General features: G+C 35.6%; 1 protein-coding gene across 1 annotated transcript; it reads right to left on the reverse strand.

Moving 5' to 3' along the window:
- Positions 1 to 388: 388 nt before the first annotated feature.
- On the reverse strand, positions 389 to 18,545 carry LOC116881456 (N-lysine methyltransferase SMYD2-like). Its single transcript, XM_032881250.1, has 2 exons — positions 18,278 to 18,545; positions 389 to 878 (listed from the first exon to the last, which is right to left on the reverse strand). Exons 1-2 carry the CDS (start codon positions 18,543 to 18,545, stop codon positions 514 to 516), a joined length of 633 nt encoding a protein of 210 aa, XP_032737141.1. The 3' UTR covers positions 389 to 513.
- Between the last annotated feature and the right edge of the window lie 440 nt (positions 18,546 to 18,985).

Genomic DNA, 18,985 nt, shown 5'->3' on the forward strand with positions numbered 1-18,985 from the left:
CATAAATCTCAGGTCACTGATCTTTCTACTACAAAGGTAGAGAATTATGCTAGCTGTTTTTGTTCCCTTCCTTCCTTTTTTTTTTTTTTTTTCTTATTGTTTAGGGTTTATCAAAGTTTTTCGTTTTTTGTTTTTTGTTTTTGTTTGTCTGTTTGTTTTACTGTTACCTTTTTTATCCCTCATCATTCCGGTGTGTTCAGAACATCATAATAGGCATGAAGGGAAAAATAATCGTATTTTTTTTAAACTCAATCTGTCCAGAATCTATGATAACATACGAAACCATGCCATTATCTCTTAGGGCAACGAAAGCATTCCAAGATTATTTTGGTACTAAGAGTAAAGGTGAAGACCAACTTCCAGGTAAGCCATGTGTGAGACTTCAGTGAGAGTAGCGTTTTCATTCCGGCGATTTTACGGAAATGCGGGAGTCGTGTATAGGACTGGAAATATTCAAATCCTGGATGGCTTCTGCATTAGCATTTAAATAAAAATGACCAAGTTGGCGTGTTTTCAGTGGCTTTCAATTTCCTGTTTGATCTCGGAAATGTACGGATGATCTTTGCCGTGGGCCACTTCCATGATGGCGATGGCTTTCCTCAGGGCTTTCTCCCCAGCAGCTTTGTCTTCCAGGCCCATGTACAGCCTCCCCAGCTTCAGCCACATGGAGGCCACGTTGAGCGAGTACAGAGGGTAGTGCTTGCTGTAGGGCTTAATGATTTTCTGTCCGTATCGCAGGGCTCCTTCCCAATCCTGCATGTACAGGCAGACACCCATGGCCTGGTACATCATGTGCAGCATGTACATGTTGCTGTCCTCAAACACGGAGCCCATCTTCTCCTGGCTGAGCTCGCAGAGCTCGCAGTCTACCCATGAGTCTTTTTAATGTTGTGTTTGTTTTTTGTATTATCATTGTGCTTATTCTCAGGTAATCATATTAATAATATGCATAAGATGTATATATATATACATATATAGATATATAAATTATATAAGGATTGCTTTTTGGCAATAGAACCAACTTTCACATGTTTTTAGTAGTGACATGTATAAAAATAATTTTATTATATTTTAATTAGTGAAGAGAAGTATATATCTCATGCAGTCCACTGCATAGAAAACATCCTTGGCTGAATATTTTAGCTCCTGGTCAGGTATAGCATTTATGCAACTAAGGGATAAGGTTTAAAGTGTGACTCCAAGACTATAGCTCAGTAGAGGGGTACTCAACCTGAAACACAAAGGACCTCTTAGTGATGAGATTATTTTTTATTGTTTTTTTTTTTTTTTTAAGATTTTATTCATTTATTTGACAGAGAGAGAGAGATGCAGTGAGAGAGGGAACACAGGCAGGGGGTGGGAGAGGGAGAAGCAGGCTTCCTGCTGAGCAAGGAGCCCGAAGCAGGGCTCAATCCCAGGACCCTGGGATCATGACCTGAGCCAAAGGCAGATGCTTAATGACTGAGCCATCCAGGCACCCCTTTTTATTAAGAGAAGAGCTTTCTCATTTATAGAGGCATGTGTACTGGAAAAGGGGTGCACTGGCAAGGATTTGCAGGTTAAAAACAAGGTTAGTATGGACCATTGGTCAGGATCAATAAACTCAACTCAGAGACAAAGGTATTACATTCTGGAAAGCATGTAAAGAAAAAGGTAAACTATATTTTGGGTTAAGGTGTCTATTATATGATGATAATCATTATAAATTCACAAACTATCCTCATAAAACTATCATATTTTGGTCCTGGACATGCACTCAACCTCTTTTACATTGTGTTCCTCTGTCAACATTCAAAATAGCCTATGCATTCGTGTTCTCTTTAATCAGTCTCTCCCCCAGTCTCCTCCAATATATTCTCTATTCATTTTACTAAACGCTAGGCTGTATTGTGTTTTTCTATTATATATGGTAACCAGAGGATTGGATTTGGATGTCACCATGTACTTCCAAATGTTTACTCATTTTTTTTTTAAGATTTTATTTGTTTATCTGACAGACAGAGATCACAAGTAGGCAGAGAGGCAGGCAGGGGGTGGGAGGAAGCAGACTCCCTGCTGAGCAGAGGGCTGGATGTGGGGCTCAATCCCAGGACCCTGGGATCCTGACCTGAGCCGAAGGCAGAGGTTTTAACCCACTGAGCCACCCAGGTGCCCCTGTTTACTCATCTTTGAAATATGTTTATTACTACACTTCACCAATAAAGTGTTTGAAATATTGGCTATGATTATTATTAATCAACAGATTACTGAAAAACAGTATAGAGTCATGACTGCAGTTGTCTTATAGGCAAGGGATTTCTTATTCCAAAACTCCAAAGAAACTTTGGTTTATATTTAAAACAAAGAGTACATATTTCACCATCATACCAAGGAATTTTCATCTTGATAGATTGGGCACATCAGAATGTTCTGTTTAATTCCTAGTATATCTCTTTATTAGCCAGATATTTTTGCTCCTACCATGTTTTTCAGTTATCTATTACTGCATATCATATCATACTAACCCAAAACATGCTGTTTCAATACAATGATAATATTTTGCTCACAAATCTACAAATTAGGCAGGTCTCAGTAGAACAGCATTTTTTTTTTTTTTTTAACTGCAAATGAGCTTCAACTAAGTAGCTTGAATGTTGAAAATGAAATCACTGGGAGGTTTGGTCACTCATCTCTCTGGTAGTTGATGATGATTGTTGACTAGAACTTCAGCTGAGGCTGTAAAGAAGACATCTAAGAGTGTCTTTTTGATGTGCCTACTTGGCTTCATAACAGCTTGGTAGCTGGATCATACCTGAGACATCTCAAGAGGACTGGGCATAAGTTTTATTACCTTTTTTTGGACTTAACATCAGCAGTTATATGGTGTTAATTTTATTGTCGTCATAGGCCTACCCATATTGAAAGGAAAAAACAAAGATCTCATCAGTCAATGGAAGAATATCAGTATCACATTTTAAGAAGCATATGTAGGATAAAATATGTTTTTGAAGATTTTAGTGGGAAATAAGATCTGGTACAGTCTGCCCTCTAGCCACAGCAGTTTACCATCTTTACACGTGCAAAATTCCCTCATCCTTTCTCTTCAGGATATCTCACAAAGTCTCATTTATGATGGTATCAGGTTTAGGCTGGAGGTCCAAAATCTCATCATCAAAGTCTGTTCAGCAATCAGGATTTTTGGATCTTATTTGCAGATTATAGCTCCTCAAGTTCAGTTTCCTTTCTTAGAGGTAGACCCTCATTTTGATGTTTAAAAAGGAGTAGCTATTGGGGGACCTGGGTGGCTCCGTCGTGAAGCATCTGCCTCCAGCTCAGATCATGATCCCAGAGTCCTGGGATCGAATCCCACATCTGACTCCCAAGGAGTCTGCTTCTCCCCCTACTGCTACCCACCCCCGATTGTGTGCTCTCTCTCTCATGCTCTCTTTCTCAAATAAATAAATAAAATCTTTAAAAAAAAAAAAAGGATGTATTAGCTATTGAGTTTACTTCAAAATAAAATATATTCTAGTTTTTGAGAGTCACATTTATGTAAGTCTCATACTTCCCTCAGAAGCACCCATTAATATCAAGGTATTACTGCAGAAATTATTCATAGTCTGAAAAACTAAACATCTATAGCCACAAAATAAATTTGTACAGAACAGTCTTCCTGAAATTTTTACAGAATTGATTGTCCTTATTTACTGAGGGATATTCCACTTTGCAGTCAATATTCTCTATATTTCTTACTACTGTCTGAGCTCACCCTTATGGGAACACTTACATAACCCAGTGATGGAGAAAAAAAGAGGCTTAAATAATGTAATACTGTGAAATACAGCAGTGTGCCTTCCAAAACATTAAACACCATAATTTTTGGCCTTCCAGATATTGATTGTCACTGAATATTAACACAAGTAAATTTTTTCTAAATGCCACTGCATTTAGTTTTGTAAAGCAATCTTTTATAAAACAGTCTGCCACACAGAATAATAAGGAGTTAAGAAGATCTATTGGACAGGCTGTTTCATTTTCACATTGATCATCTCAAAATATTTTTCCATTTTCTTTTATTTCATATCTTGACATACATAAGGACTGTTCCTCCTTATACTCTGACAAAAGATCATGAGTCACAATGTAGCGATATTAAGGTGACAGTATCAGTTATCTTCAGAAATAAGAACACATTTGAGAGGGATAGGGCACAATTAGTAATTATATTAGGACAAAAGGTGTAAACCAGAATAGTCCTGAGTAGACTAGAACATGTGCATAAGCAAACTATTGAGTGTACTTTTTATTTGAACAAAAGTTGGCATCCCAATTCTGCCTCTTATAAGCAATCTCATTCAACTTACTTAACCTCTTAGACCCTCAGTTTTCTTATGTAAAATATTAGAATATTCAGACATCTCACTACTTCTGTTAAATTACATAAATAAAATACTCTAAGTACTATCCGCATAACTAAGGTCCTCAACAAATGGCAATTAGGTTTGTTATTATTGTATCCTGCTTGCCTAGAATAGTATCTGATACATGATAGACTGCAATAAATATTTTTTTTTTTGGTGAATAAACTAATAAAAGAATTAATAAATAAATCAATGACATGTAGAAGTACTATTAGTATTAAATGAAGTCATGTAACACTCATGGTGATTCTACTACATGTCATAGTAGAACAAATAGACAAATGCATGTCCTTGCACAGGGCAATTACAAACTATGAAGAAAAAATAGACTTTTAATACCTTACCAGAAAATGTGTATACATTTCAAACTTCAGAACATTTGTGATTATGGTTTTTATCCATTTAATCTAATCATTTTTCACTTATAAAATGCTTTTCTCAGTTTCCCTGTTGTGTTACTAGAGGTCTTACTGGTAAGGATAGGATAGATTATGTTGCATTACAAATGATAAGCTATAAATACAATTTTTTTAAATGCATTTGCAGATACGGTCATGGCTATATATTATGTAACAATCAATTTGTATCCCTTGGCAGATTTCACAGCAGAAACTTTTGAGGCCAGAGAGAGAATGGGATGACATATTTAAAATACCAAAAGTAAGTTATCATTAACCACAGATTCTATAACCAGCAAAACTATACTTCAGAATTGAATGAGGAATAAAGACTTTGAAACAAAACAGGAAAATCATTACCACCAGACCTGCCTTACAGAAATGCTAAAGGAAGTTCTTTAAGTGGAATAAAATAAGATATCCATACCCCAAGTTCCCTGGTTCGACAGGGCCATGGGCTTTCCTCTGCAAACCTTCTCTCAGCTAGAGCACCACTGGGCTGCACAACTTTGAAGAGTTTTCACCAGCCCTTCTGTTCAAATGGAGCCAGAATATACTCTCCACCACAGGTAAAGTAATGTCGCAGCCACCCTGCCTGAATGGAAAGAAAAGGGGACACTCCAGGCTACTTTCAATTTCCTGAGCAGTCTCTCTACTTGGGAGAGGCTGGGAACTAACCTCAGCCTTGGCTATGAATTAGTCCTCTTGCATGCCTTTAGTATGGGACGCTTCTATGCCTAGTAGTAGCTTTGTTTTGGGGGTGATCAGCTCTGCCTGCCCAGCTTCAGCACTGCTAGACTGCACAGCTTCTGAACTGGTAACAGGCTCTCTGATTAGGTCTGGCTGGAAGACATTCTTCACAGAGGGTGGGGCTATGACTCCGCACCTTGCCTAAGCCTGGGCAAACAGGGCTTTAAGGCCAGCAAAACTCCATGTTTCAGCACTACCTTGCTGAGTTCCCTGTTCAGAGTCTGACCCAATTTGATTTTGCTGATGAGCAAAGCCGCTGTTTGGAATTACTAATTGGACATTGGAGGTATCAACCCAGTCTGCAGGGATCTGTATGCTTTGGTTACAAACCCCTCCCCACCTTTTCTGTCATCATCAGATTCCCAGTAGAATCTGCCCCACAAATTCCCCTATAATTCCCATGGTGAAAGATCAGAGTACGGTCTCCCGCAAAGTGACCTACAATGCTGAAAGGGGGTAGCTGGACGTGTCCCTTGAGTTCTGCTCTCCCACTGAAGGAACTGGAGTTTCAGAGACCTCTCCACATGGTGCTGCATTGGCCTGGGAAAGGGGTAATGTGGTCAATATGTAGATGCTTTTCTTAACATTCTAATGTGATCTGTCTTTGTCTCTGAGGTGCAAGAGTGTGCTTCAGCCTTGCCTCTATGCTCCAGGATTCTCTCAGTGGTGCCTTGTTCTTGAATAGATGTTTGTTGTCCTTGTGAGGATGAACAGAGTCAGAAACAACGTATGTCACCATTCTAGTAATTTCATTCAGCCTCCTTCTTCTTTAATATCACCCCATATTTTTTAATGTTCTTTAAAATAGTATATTTAAGACCAGTATAATATTCTGTTATGTTAAATTATGTAAATTAGTTTCCTGGGGCTGCCATAACAAATTACCACAAACTCGGTGGTCTCAGACAACAGAAATTCATTCTCTCAAGTTCTGAAAGCCAGAAGCCTGAAATCAAACTTTCAGGAAAGTTAAAAGCTTTGAAAATTTAGGTCATGGAGTTTCTGGATCTACTCTTTAGCATATTTCTACCCATCAAGTTCCTCAGAAGCTGGCCATAGCTGAGGACTTGAATGCAAGCAATTGACTGAATGCTCTCATAAGAAACTTACAAGAGTGAGAAAAGCAGGAGAGGGGAGAGGAATCCAAAGGTGAAACTTCAAGCAAAATCTTAGCCTCAGTTTCATATGCTTGGGATTTCTAGGGATAAATTCTGCCTTAGATTTGGTCCCAACTGGGGACATGTGAACTAAGTTTTATTACTTCTGTACTCAGGCACTTTTAGATCTCTGTGTGTATGGAAAAATGTGGCTGGAGTAGCTGAAGAGCAGTCCTTTGAAGCCAGCAGTCCTCCGAGGCCAGACACTTGCTATGATCCACCCTTTGCAACTCTCTGATGACTTCCATCTCACAGTAAATACACCGTGTTCTACCAGGGCTTCTTCAAGATGATGAGTCCTCACAATTTCTGGGACAAAATTTACAATTAGTAATATAGAAAAATGAATGATCCCTGACTACTACAGTTTATCCTGAAATTATAATCGATACTGATTTTATCCTCCTACCAACTGTTCTTGATTCCATTCATCCTACTCTGGCTCCTCTGCTGTCAAAGAAGTTTTTCTGGTGAGAAGCATTTCAACTCCTGAGTGTATTCCCAAATTAAAGTGGTAAAGAGGAGATGTACTGAAGAATGTTCATAGCAGCACTACCTAATGGGGGGGGAGGGAGAAAACAGTAAAACAGATTAAAAAATAAGAGAAAAGAAAAGAAAAGAAAAAGAGAAAAGTAACAAAAAGACTGAAAATGTCCATAGATGAAAAAATAATATGGTAGTTTTATTTTGGTATACTTATGAAATAAGAGAGTTTATGCCAGTGAAAATGAACTTCTACATGTAATAACATGAATACATTGTAGTGATCTAATGATGAGTGAGGAAAATATACAACTGCCTTTTTTTTTTAAAGATTTTATTTATTTATTTGACAGACAGAGATCACAAGTAGCAGGGAGGCAGGCAGAGAGAGAGGGGGAAGCAGGCTCCCTGCCGAGCAGAGAGCCCTATGTGGGGCTCAATCCCAGGACCCTGGGATCATGACCTGAGCCGAAGGCAGAGCCTCTAACCCACTGAGCAACCCAGGAGCCCCACAACTGCCTTTTTATAAAGTTTAAAAACACATAAAACAAAAAATTCATTATTTAGTCATACTAAATAAATCTGCAAAAAATACATAGTCAGAATAGTGGTTTCATCTGTAAAGGAGAAGGGGACTTAGGAAGGAAAGGCGTATATACATATATAGGAGTAAGTAAAAGATTGAATGATGAGTTTAGTAATACTCATTATATAAGCAAAGTAAACACATAAATGCAGACCAAAGATAACCATTTATCTACTACCAAGCATTACCACTAATCTCTCCGCACACCTGAGTTCCAATTAAAAATGAAGTTTCCAGATTAAATGATTTGAACGTACAGCTAAGATTGAAAGTCACTGAACTAGATGACCTGCAGTGCTACTCTAAGGTTCCTTTTTTAATAAGCTGAGGCAAAAAGTACAGGAGAGGTGGTTTATTTGTGAAAATACTAGCATGTGATATTTGAGGGAATGTTTTTTTTAATAATTAACGATTTGAAACATTTTATTTCAATATATAATAAAAGCATGAAACAAAACATACCAAATTTAAATTTGATCTCATAATATTCATTGGAATACTAAATAAGTAAACTTCTTCAATTGGAGAGAAATAATGTCTGTGGGTAGAATGATTTTAACAGTCTTGAAATGGAGAAATGGCTCCACAGAGTCCTATAACCCAAGTAATTCAATTATATACCTCATTGGAAAGTATGTAGAAAATACAAAGTTTCACTTAAAAGAGTGAACAATCAAGGGATTTCTTAACAAACTCTAACCTCCATTTTAATCTCCTTATTTCAACAATGCATGAACCTGTTTGTTTATTCAAACGGACACTTTGACCACTTTAACAAAAGAAGAGCCATAGTGTAATAATGAACCTGACATGAAGATGAATGACTCCAATTAGCTTCCTCATTAGTTTTAACTAAGATTACTTCTTTAGTCATGACTGATTTATCTCCTTTTCACTTCTCTAGAGCCTCAGGAAGTTGCCTGCCAGATTAAAGCCAGGTAAAGAGAGTTAATTTAAAATCTAGACAGTCGTCTGCTATTTTTCCTTGGCTCAATCTGTGACTGACACCCAAGAGTGGATTCACATACATGTGCTTTTGCCATACCCTATAGAACAAGGATCAGCAATACTGAAAGACAACATTCACAAAGTATAGTAATCAGTGTGTAACATATGTCTGTGTTTCATGTGATGAAGAAAAAGCTACACATCTGCAGTAAGTATCTAGAGAATTCTTGAAAAATCCTAGGTTGAATTTATGTTTTCGATGGTCTCACTCTCAGGTTCACTTCGTCATAACACCACAGAAGGTGGGGATTGAGAATGGGGAGAGACACATTGGTGGAGTAAACTAAAAGCATTCATCACAAGCTTAGGATTCTTCCTAGATGCCTGGAGGAGCCAAGCTGGGAACAAATATGAAACTGTGTTTTTCGGGTTGACAAAGATATTTATTTACAGAGATATTTGTCTTTCCTTAAGTCTCAGGTGAAGAACACTTTGTGCTTTCTTGATGGAGACTCAGCCTACAGAAGCCTGTAAGGACCTTGTGAGAAACTCTGTGTGAAGTTTACTTCAGGGAGAAATTGCCCAATTCTCCTGCTTCATACCTCCCTTGGGGTCTATGGAATCCATTGGATGAACTATTTTCAAACACTGATATTGGAAAAGAGACAAATGCTTTCATCAGGTAACCTGAGCTCCTGGAAGCTAAATGGAAAAAAAAAAGTTTGCACTTCTAATTATTAACTGATTATTCATTCAAAATCCGAAAGAGTAGAAACTTCTGCACCATGCACCACCTGATTTCAGAACTGAAGAAACTTAAGCACCTGACTCAGTTCTGGAGTTAAAGGAACACTAAAACAGAGCAGGCAAACCAATGAAAAACAACAACAACAACAACAACAAAAAACCCAGAAACAAAAAAAAAAAAAGCAAAAACAAAAACAGTGACAACAAAAAAATCCACTGAGCCTTAGAGTCTCACAATGTAAAACCAAGGTAAACACTTATACAAGGAGGTTGCCTTTGTAATATAACTGAGGGAAAAGTCACCTCTAAAATCAGACATTTCTCTAAGGAATTCTAGTTTCTTTTAGTGAAAGGGATTAGGGAAAACAATTGTGAGGTTAGAGACACTCATTTCTACTGGGACAATATTGTGCCCAGGCGATCTCAGTGAGAAGGGTTTGAAGAAATAATGTTTTAAAATGTTGCATCTTAAGTAATATTTCCAATTCAATTTGGATACTGTAGTTTTTACTTCAGTTCTTTCATTATAATATCCTCTTTAGATATGCAAATTATTGATTCAGAAGACCATAACACAATTTCTTATTCTTACTTTATTCTACTATGAAATATCATTTCAAAATAACAATGCTTATAAGAATATTGAGCACTTCGTGTAAGTGTATGTTATTATGTTTACTTGTACCATGCATCATGATACATTTAGTAGAGAATAAAATCCTCTCAAGTTCTCTTAGTATAATTATTAATAAGAAAAGGAAGAAATGAGGGAGAAACAAGGTAGAAAGGAAAGAAGGCAACCATAATCCTGCCTTGAAGTAATATATTTCCTAATGAGAAAGAGTTTTATGCACAACTAATGATTGTACAAAGCATAATGTAGTAAGGGGATGGCAGAAATATAGATGTAGCCTCAGAAAATACTAAAGAAAGAAACAGATGATTGTGACTTGAGAGTTGAGGAAAGTTTTCATAGAATATGAAAATGAGAAATATTTCAAAGGGCAAAAATAACCAAGAAGTCATTCTAGACTAAAAAGATTCATTTTACTTTCAACCTAAGCCAAGTTAAATAATTAAAAAACTAAATATAACAGGACAATATGTCACTTTTATCTTGATATTAAGCATGAATTATAATTAGATTATGCTAGCAGCACCTTCACTTAGGATATCTAGATGATGATTGTACTTAATTTCAATACCTGGCATGACAGAATACATTTTGCACATAGAATTCTTGGAAATAATTTGACATTAGTTCATCTGATTTTTTGTGTCTGTCACTCTGTTGCCACCTCTAAAATTGTTACCTTTAAATTCTCTCTCCTAAACAAAATTATTCAAGATTGCAAAAACCTAATTATTTCTTAAAACCCAAATTTCGCAAGGTAAATGTCATCATACTTTGAAAGGATAAAGTTGTAGACAAGATACTGGGAAGTGTATAAAAGTGACTTTAGCATGTAGCCCAAAAGTGTATAGCTAATATTTACATATTATGAAAAATATTAAGTATTGATTTTAAAGGCACAGATATTTATGATTCACAATGAATTCTATAACTTACAGGACTCAGTAATATGCAGAAAACAAATGTGTACTAGGAATATAGTTTCTTCTTCCAAGGAACGTAAGACCTATTTATAAAAGTGGCTCAACAAAAATGACAAATTCAAGTCCATTTCGTTATCTCTGAAGTATAATGTAGATCTGTTTTTTTTTAATCATTTAATCTTTAACAAATACACATCTAGTACAAAAGGTATAAAGCTTTATGTATGACAACAGTATTCCAATTTACTTCTCTAAACTAAAACTAAAGCAACAAACATCTTTTTTTCTAAATTACACTCTCATGAATAGGATATTTATATCTGCTCTGTTATGGATTATAGAATGCTGATAGACACTTATTCCTTATTCTTTATTCCACATATCTGTGAATGGTACACCCACTTCTCTAGATGCTGGTCTGAAATGACTTTGGCTGTATGTAACAGAAAATCTGCCCACCAAGTCTTAAACAAATGGAGGTTTAGGTGGCTTCATATAACAAAAATTAGCAATATGGCAGTTAACTTTCAGACAATGGCTTACTAATTTTATTTGAAACCTTTTTTTTTTCCTTTTGCCAATTTCAATATAGTGACTTAATCTTCAAAATTTCATGTTAATTAGTGACCACCAAGCATTCAGTATTCTCATCCAGGGAAGGAGAGCAGGCACAGAAGGCAAAGAAGAGCCCTCGATGACAGCTTCTGTCCTATTCCTCTTTCTCTTTTTTTTTCCTCTCTCCTTTCCCCTCCACCTCCACCTTCTTCTAAGCAGTAAAGCTACAGCTTTTCCAGAAGCTGTATCTACACACTTAATGTAGCTCTTTGAAAAAATTCTGCCAATTGGTTATAGCTACCTATATGGGAGTCTTGGAAATCAAGTCTTTAGTTGGGCACATTATTAAATGAAACAAAATCCAGTAATGGAAGCAACAAAGGAAAGCAAGGAATCTTGGTAGGCCTAAAACACAGTACCCACACCAATAAGCAAAGTACGACTATTGACTCCATTGTGTTTTCATAATTGGAAAAATAACACCATGTTTACAGCTCAAAATAGTTCAAGTCATTAATATGTGAGTTCTGCTCAAGTTGACCTAAATATAACCCAAACCTAATTGAAATTCCAGAAGTTTTGGGGGGCACCTGAGTGGCTCAGTGGGTTAAAGCCTCTGCCTTAGGCTCAGGTCATGATCCCAGGGTCCTGGGATCGAGCCCCACGTCGGGCTCTCCACTCTGTGGGGAGCCTGCTTCCCCTCCTCTCTGCCTGCTGCTCTGCCTACTTGTGATCTCTCTCTGTCAAATAAATAAATAAAATCTTAAAAAAAAAAGAAATTCCATAAGTTTTTGTAGAAACTCTCAGTCTAATTCTGAAATCTGTATAGAAATTAAGGAATTCCAATCTCCCCAAATTAAAACAAACAAATAAGGTTGGTGACTCCCACTACTCATTTTAAGAGTAACCAAGTGAGTGTGAATTAGTGAAAAATGTGGTCATAAATCAATGAAAAAATAAAAGTTCAGTAATTGAACCTCAACATAAAATGAACTGATTTTCAACAAGGATGTCAAGGTTGACAAGAAAGAGGAATGTTTTAAATAAACAACGCTTGGACAATTGGAAATGAATTGAGAAAAAAAGGACAATCTATTTTGTGTGAAATCTAAAAAAAAAAAAACTTAAAATGGACAATAAACCTACATATAGGAGCTAAAACTGTGAAACTTCTAGAAGTAAGCACAGAAAAATATTCAAGATCTTGTTAGGTAAAGATTTCTTAGATATGACACAAAAAGACAATCTAAAGAGGAAAAAAATGACAAATTGAGCCTCACCAAAATGTATAATCTCTGCGTTTTTGAAAGTCACTGTTAAGAAAATGAGAAGACCAGGCACAGACTGGGAGAAAATATTTCTAAATCATGTATCTAATAAAAGGCTTCTTATTTTCAGAACACAAAGCAAACTTGCCCTTCCCTTCTCCAGCTTCTAACCTCCCTGCAGAAGGTTTTTTGTATTACTCTCTGTAAGAGGCAGATATTATGGGGTCAACATTTCATTCAGAGAACTTGGGCAATTGAGAAAAGCAGAATTAATTTAACCATTAATTTAACAAACTTCACTAAGATATAACTTAGAAGATCTTCCAAGTTGACTCCTACTCACTTCTCCAGCCTTATTTGTCACTATCCCTCCATCAGACTACACGCGAGGAATTGACATTACTAAAATGATTTCAACAGCATTTTAGTTCTGAATGCAAAATTCACCCATAAGACAGTCCTTTCAGTATTTAAATCCTCAACAGAGCTAGGTACCAATTTAATGTTATTTGTGAATCTTCCATCTCATTTAAGACTCTTCGGATCCTTTTCATACCAAAAATATATCAAATTTAGCTAACTATTGATCAGCATCCTGCAGACAGACATCTGTCTGATTGAAATGACTGCACAGTTTGGGATGTTATATATGCAATTACTGCCAAGAATAGGTAATAAGCTCAAAGAGCTATTAAGATGCAAAGAAGGGATGCATCAAAAAAAATTACAAGCTGTTCACAATCACAAGTGAAAGTATAATTACTATACATTATACAGGAAGGGAAACTAACATGGAGTAAGCACCTACTACATATTAACCATCTTGCTGTTTAATTTGTAAATATTATCTTGTCCACAGAACAGTTACTTAATGTAAGCAATCAAAGCTTCATTTTTAGGTTAAACATTTTATTGAGATGTAATTAATATACCATAACATTCACCCTTTTAAAGAGTGCAGTTCAGTGGCTTGTAGAATATTTACAAAGTTATCCAATTTTCATGACTATCTAACTTCAGAATAGTTCATTTCTTCCCAAAGAAACCCCCTACCTATTATAGCAATCACTCTCCACTGCTGCCTTCTCTCTACCCCGACACCCAGCCCCTGACAATCAGTGATCTACTTTCTTTCTCTCTGGATTTGCCCACTCTGGACTTTTCATATAAATGGAATAATACAATTATGTTGCCTCTTTCACTCAGCATAATGTAGTCAGGGTACATTGATTTTTTAGCATGAATCAATACTTCATTCTTTTTGTACCTGAATACTATTTCACTGTGTGGCTATAACACAGTTTGTTTACTCAACCTTCAATTGATGTACATTAGGTTGTTTCCATTTCTCGACTATTACAAATAATGTTGCTATGAACACTCACGTTCAAGTTTCTGTGTGGACATAATGTGTTTTGTTCAAGTTTGTTCACATTCAAGTTTCTGTGTGGACATAATGTGTTTTCTTTTCTCTTGGGTATATGGGTAGGAGTGGAAATGCTAGGTTATACACAACCTTTTACAAAAAGGTTTTATTTTATTCTTCCTTTAATAGGTAGATATACATAGCTACATACAGATAACAATAATAACACATTCTTAGCCAAATGTTAGCATTGCACACATATACCTTTCTTCACATTGCTTTTTTCACTTAAAACATATTTTGAAAAATAAAACAAAAAATGTATATGTTGAATATCACTATATGGACATTCCTCACTTCTTTTTACAGCTGTATGATCAGGATGGCCATAATTAAGGATTACAGGATGGCCAGTAACCTATCCATGGAACTAGATTGTTTTATAGTCTCTTGCTATTACCAACTGAAATGCAATAAATTGCCTTAAGTGTATATTTTTTCATATTTTTGTTCACATATTTTTGGGATACATTTTTAGACATGAAGTTTCTGGGTCAAAGGATAAATGTAGTTTGGTATTATCAAATTCCCTTCCATTAAGGTTGCTCTATTTTATATTCCCAGGCAGTATCCCCTATGTGGTTACTTTTTATAATACATTTCACAATATATACAAGTATCAAATTGTTATATTACATGATACTAATATGTTATATGTCAATTATAGTTCAACAAAAAATATTCAAAGCTCAAATGTATAGAAAGATTAGAAGAAATATTAGAAGAAATTACAAACCCATAAAATTCTACCAAGAACTTGAAAATTTTTAAACACATTAAAAATTAATAATAATGTAGAATTAAAAGAATAATTAACAACTTGATCAAAGGAACATAGAGCTGACATCAAAACTAGAGAACACACATTATTATTTTTAATTATATATTGTACATTATAAAAAGTAAACACATAAGGATTATAAAATATTAATTTTAAGTGTGTGGGAATGTAGTTTTTGGAAAATTAAAAGAACCTAACAAAATTACACAGTTATTAAAGGAATGATCTTGAGGTGCCTGGGTGTCTCAGTCTGTTAAACATTAGCCTTCAGCTCAGGTCATGATCCCAGGGTACTGGGATTGAGTCCCTAGTTGGCCTCCCTTTTCAGCAGGGAGTCTGCTTCTTCCTTCTTCTCTGCCCCCGAACCCCTGACTTCTGGTCACTCTCTCTCTCAATCTCAAATAAATAAATAAAATCTTTAAAAAAATAAAGGAACGATCTTGAATTTGAACACAAATAAATTTGTCTCTGAAGATTCTTATGTTTCTTATAAATGTTGCTCCAAAGGAAGAGAACTATGTATTATCTGAAAAAAGTCATTTCTGAGAAAGAAAAATACAGTTTGAGATAGCAGTCAGAATATGATACCTTAGCCCTTAGCTCATTCTGAGAATAGAACCCATTAGTTACTGTATTGATTATTCATATTTTAGTAACTTCTATTGTAACTTTCTAACATTCCTATTTTAGTAAAGAATTTATAACTTTTGTTTGTCAAAGAAAATGCAAATTATTCTATTGGCATTTATTGCTGTATATATAATTCATAGTGAAAAAAGTTTTTAAAACTCTGTAATAATTTGTTCTACAGAAAAAGTTTTACATAAAACCACAGGTATAAAATTTTCATTTATTTTCCATAGAGAAGTTTAAATGACATACATTCTCTAAAAGACAAGTAAACACACACAATGGCTTTCTATCTAAACATCATTAAGAAAATGTGGATATCTGAGACACATGAGAAAGCCTAGAAAAATAGTTTCAGCACTAGCTAAATAAACTTCACTGGGGATAATAGAGCACACTCTTCTGAATACTCCTTAATATATAAAACATTTTCTCCCAAGTTTTAGCTAAAATCTGATGAAGTTAATGGGCATTATAAAGGTTATAAATAAACATGAAAGAAAACATAAAAACTATAATACACTGAAAGCTGTTCTGCTTTCTGGACATGTCCCATAACCATTTTTGAAGGGCTCAGCAATGTATATAAATGACATTAGAGAAGAGCAAAAGCCAAACTCATTAATAAGCAGGCTACTTCAACATGCCAGCAAATTCTTACAGAACACAGAGGCTGCATTTCTTAAGGGCTAGAAATCCTTCATACCTCTGCTGCCCCAGACAATAACATGTTTTGCGCATACACAACAGACCGGTAAATACAACTTTTTTTCAATCTTAATAGCTGAAATTTTAAATATACCTATTCAAGACTTTAAGTACTACTAACTCTACACATGCCAATATAAAATTTATCAGCCTTGAATTCAGAAGTTATCTGAACTTTTGTACTGACATTTACAATTGTGGAATATACAGAATTGTGTATATACAGAAGCTAGAAAACTATCACTATGAACAGTAGATGTGTAAATAAAATGTGGTTTAATGGCTTTTCTAGTTGTTTCTTCTTCCTGCAGACACAGCTACTTTGTGTTTCACTTTTCAAATATAGAAGCAATTAATTTATTAATCATTTTGAGGCACAACTGGCATATTTCTATTTATCTGTTTTATTTGCCATTTAAAAAAATCTGGCCACAAAGGCTCCTGGGTGGCTCAGTCAGTTGAGTGCCTCACTCTTGATTTCAGCTCATGTCCTGGTTTTAGGGTCATGAGACTGAGCCTTGCATAGGGTTCTGAACAAGCATGAAGTCAGAGTCCGCTCGGAATGCTCTTCCCTCCCTCTACCCCTACCCCCCGACTTGTGCTCTCTCTCGCTCTGTCTAAAGAGAAAAGAGAAGAGAAGAAAAGACCAGACCATAAAAAAATATGAGGTTTCAACATAAATAACAACTTAAGAGTAACTGTTGCATTTGCTTCCACTTTATAGATGGTTATTTCTAAGGCCCACTCTTAAGATACAGAAGATGTGCCAGTGAAGAGTTTAAAACATTGCTGATACAAAACACACTGATGCAATACTTTTGACAAATGAACAGATAAATTTCAATGTCAGGTATTGCTGCAAGAATTTCAGTTTAAAATATTTATGGTCTTTGAAGACTTTTAGGCCATTAAAAACAGGGCAGTGCATTTATGGGTTTCTCTCATAACTCAAACATGGAAAAGGAGGTAACCTTAAATTAGAAAGATTATGGTTGGCTGGTGCCAAATATCTTGAATCTTCTCTTATTATATCTTAATATTCAGCCTCAGGAGACACAGTTACATAAAGAGAAACAAAGCATATTAAAAGGCAACAACAACAACTTGAAAGCATTTTGTTGTGAAGGTGGGGAGAGTCAGGACAGAATTTTCCAAAACTAATTACAGTTTTCAAGATAACAGGTAGAGAACAATAATGAGAGAAATATAGAGGCTAAGAGAAACATTTCAAGGCTAATTGAGGTTCCATTTAGAAAGCACTTGACCAACTTTTATACCACATTAAAGAAATGATTACCCTTATATTTTGAAAATGGTAGGACAAGACTTTCTTTAGACTTTATTTTTTTAGAGCCATTTCAGGTCCGCAGCAAATTCAAGAAGGTAGAGAATTTCCCACGTATTCCTACGCCACACATGCACAGCCTCCCCATTATACATATCCTCCACCACAGCTGATGAACCTATGTTGACAAATCATAGTCACCCAAAGTCATTACATCTCACTCATGGTGTTGTACATATCATGGGTTTGGACGAATGTATAAAAACATGTATCCATCATTATGGTATCATACAGAATGTTTTCACTGCCCGAAAAATCCTTATTCTTTCCTCTCCACTCCTCAATCCCTGGAAACCACTGATGTTTTTACTGTTGCCATAATTTTTCATGCCTTTTCCAAGATGTCATATAGGAATCATATGGCATGTGTAGCCTTTTCAGATTGGCTTTGTTCCAGATTAGCATGTAAGTTTTTCTTTCAGATTGGCATTTAAGTTTTCTTCATCTCTTTTTTATGGCTAGATGGCTCCTTTCTTTCTTAGCACTGAATAATATTCCGTTGTCTGGATGTACCATAGTTTACTTACCATTTATCTACCAAAGGGCATCTTGGTTGCTTCCAAACTTTGACCAAAATAGAAGCTGCTATAAACATTTGTGTGCAGGTTTTTGTTGGGACATAACTTCAGCTTCTTCAAACAAGCACTAAGGGGAATAATTGTTGGAATATGTTTCGTTTTGTAAGAAACCACCAATTTGCCTTCAAAGTGGCTGAATTGTACATTCCTATCAGCAGTGAATGAGAGCTCCTGTTGCTCCACATCTTTGTCAGCAAGTGGTGCTGTCGTGATCTGGATTTTGGCCATATTAATAGGTATGTCATGCTATCTCAATGTTTTGCTTTGCTCTTCCTTGCTGGCATATAATGTGGAGCATCTTTTTATATGCCAATACTTCATCTGTATATATCACCTTTGGTGAAGTGTGCAAGGTCACTGACCCATTTTTAAACCTGGTTGTTCAGTTTCTTACTATTGAGTTTGAAGAGTTTTTTTTTATTTTATATTTTAGATAATAGTCATTTATTGAATGTATCTTTTGCAATTATTTTTCTCCCAGTCTGTGGCTTGCCTTCTCATTCTCTTGGCATTGCCTTTCATAGAGCAGAAATATTTAATTTAGTCTACTTAACAATTGTTTCTTCCATGGATTGTGACTTTGATATTATAATCTAAAAAGTAATGGTCATCTGAGTTTTCTCCTATGTGAACTTCTAGGAGTTTTCTAGTTTTGTGTTTTAGTTTTG

This window comes from Lontra canadensis, unplaced genomic scaffold (genome assembly GCF_010015895.1).
Source record: "Lontra canadensis isolate GAN:19392208 unplaced genomic scaffold, GSC_riverotter_1.0 scaffold74, whole genome shotgun sequence".
NCBI lineage: Eukaryota > Metazoa > Chordata > Mammalia > Carnivora > Mustelidae > Lontra > Lontra canadensis.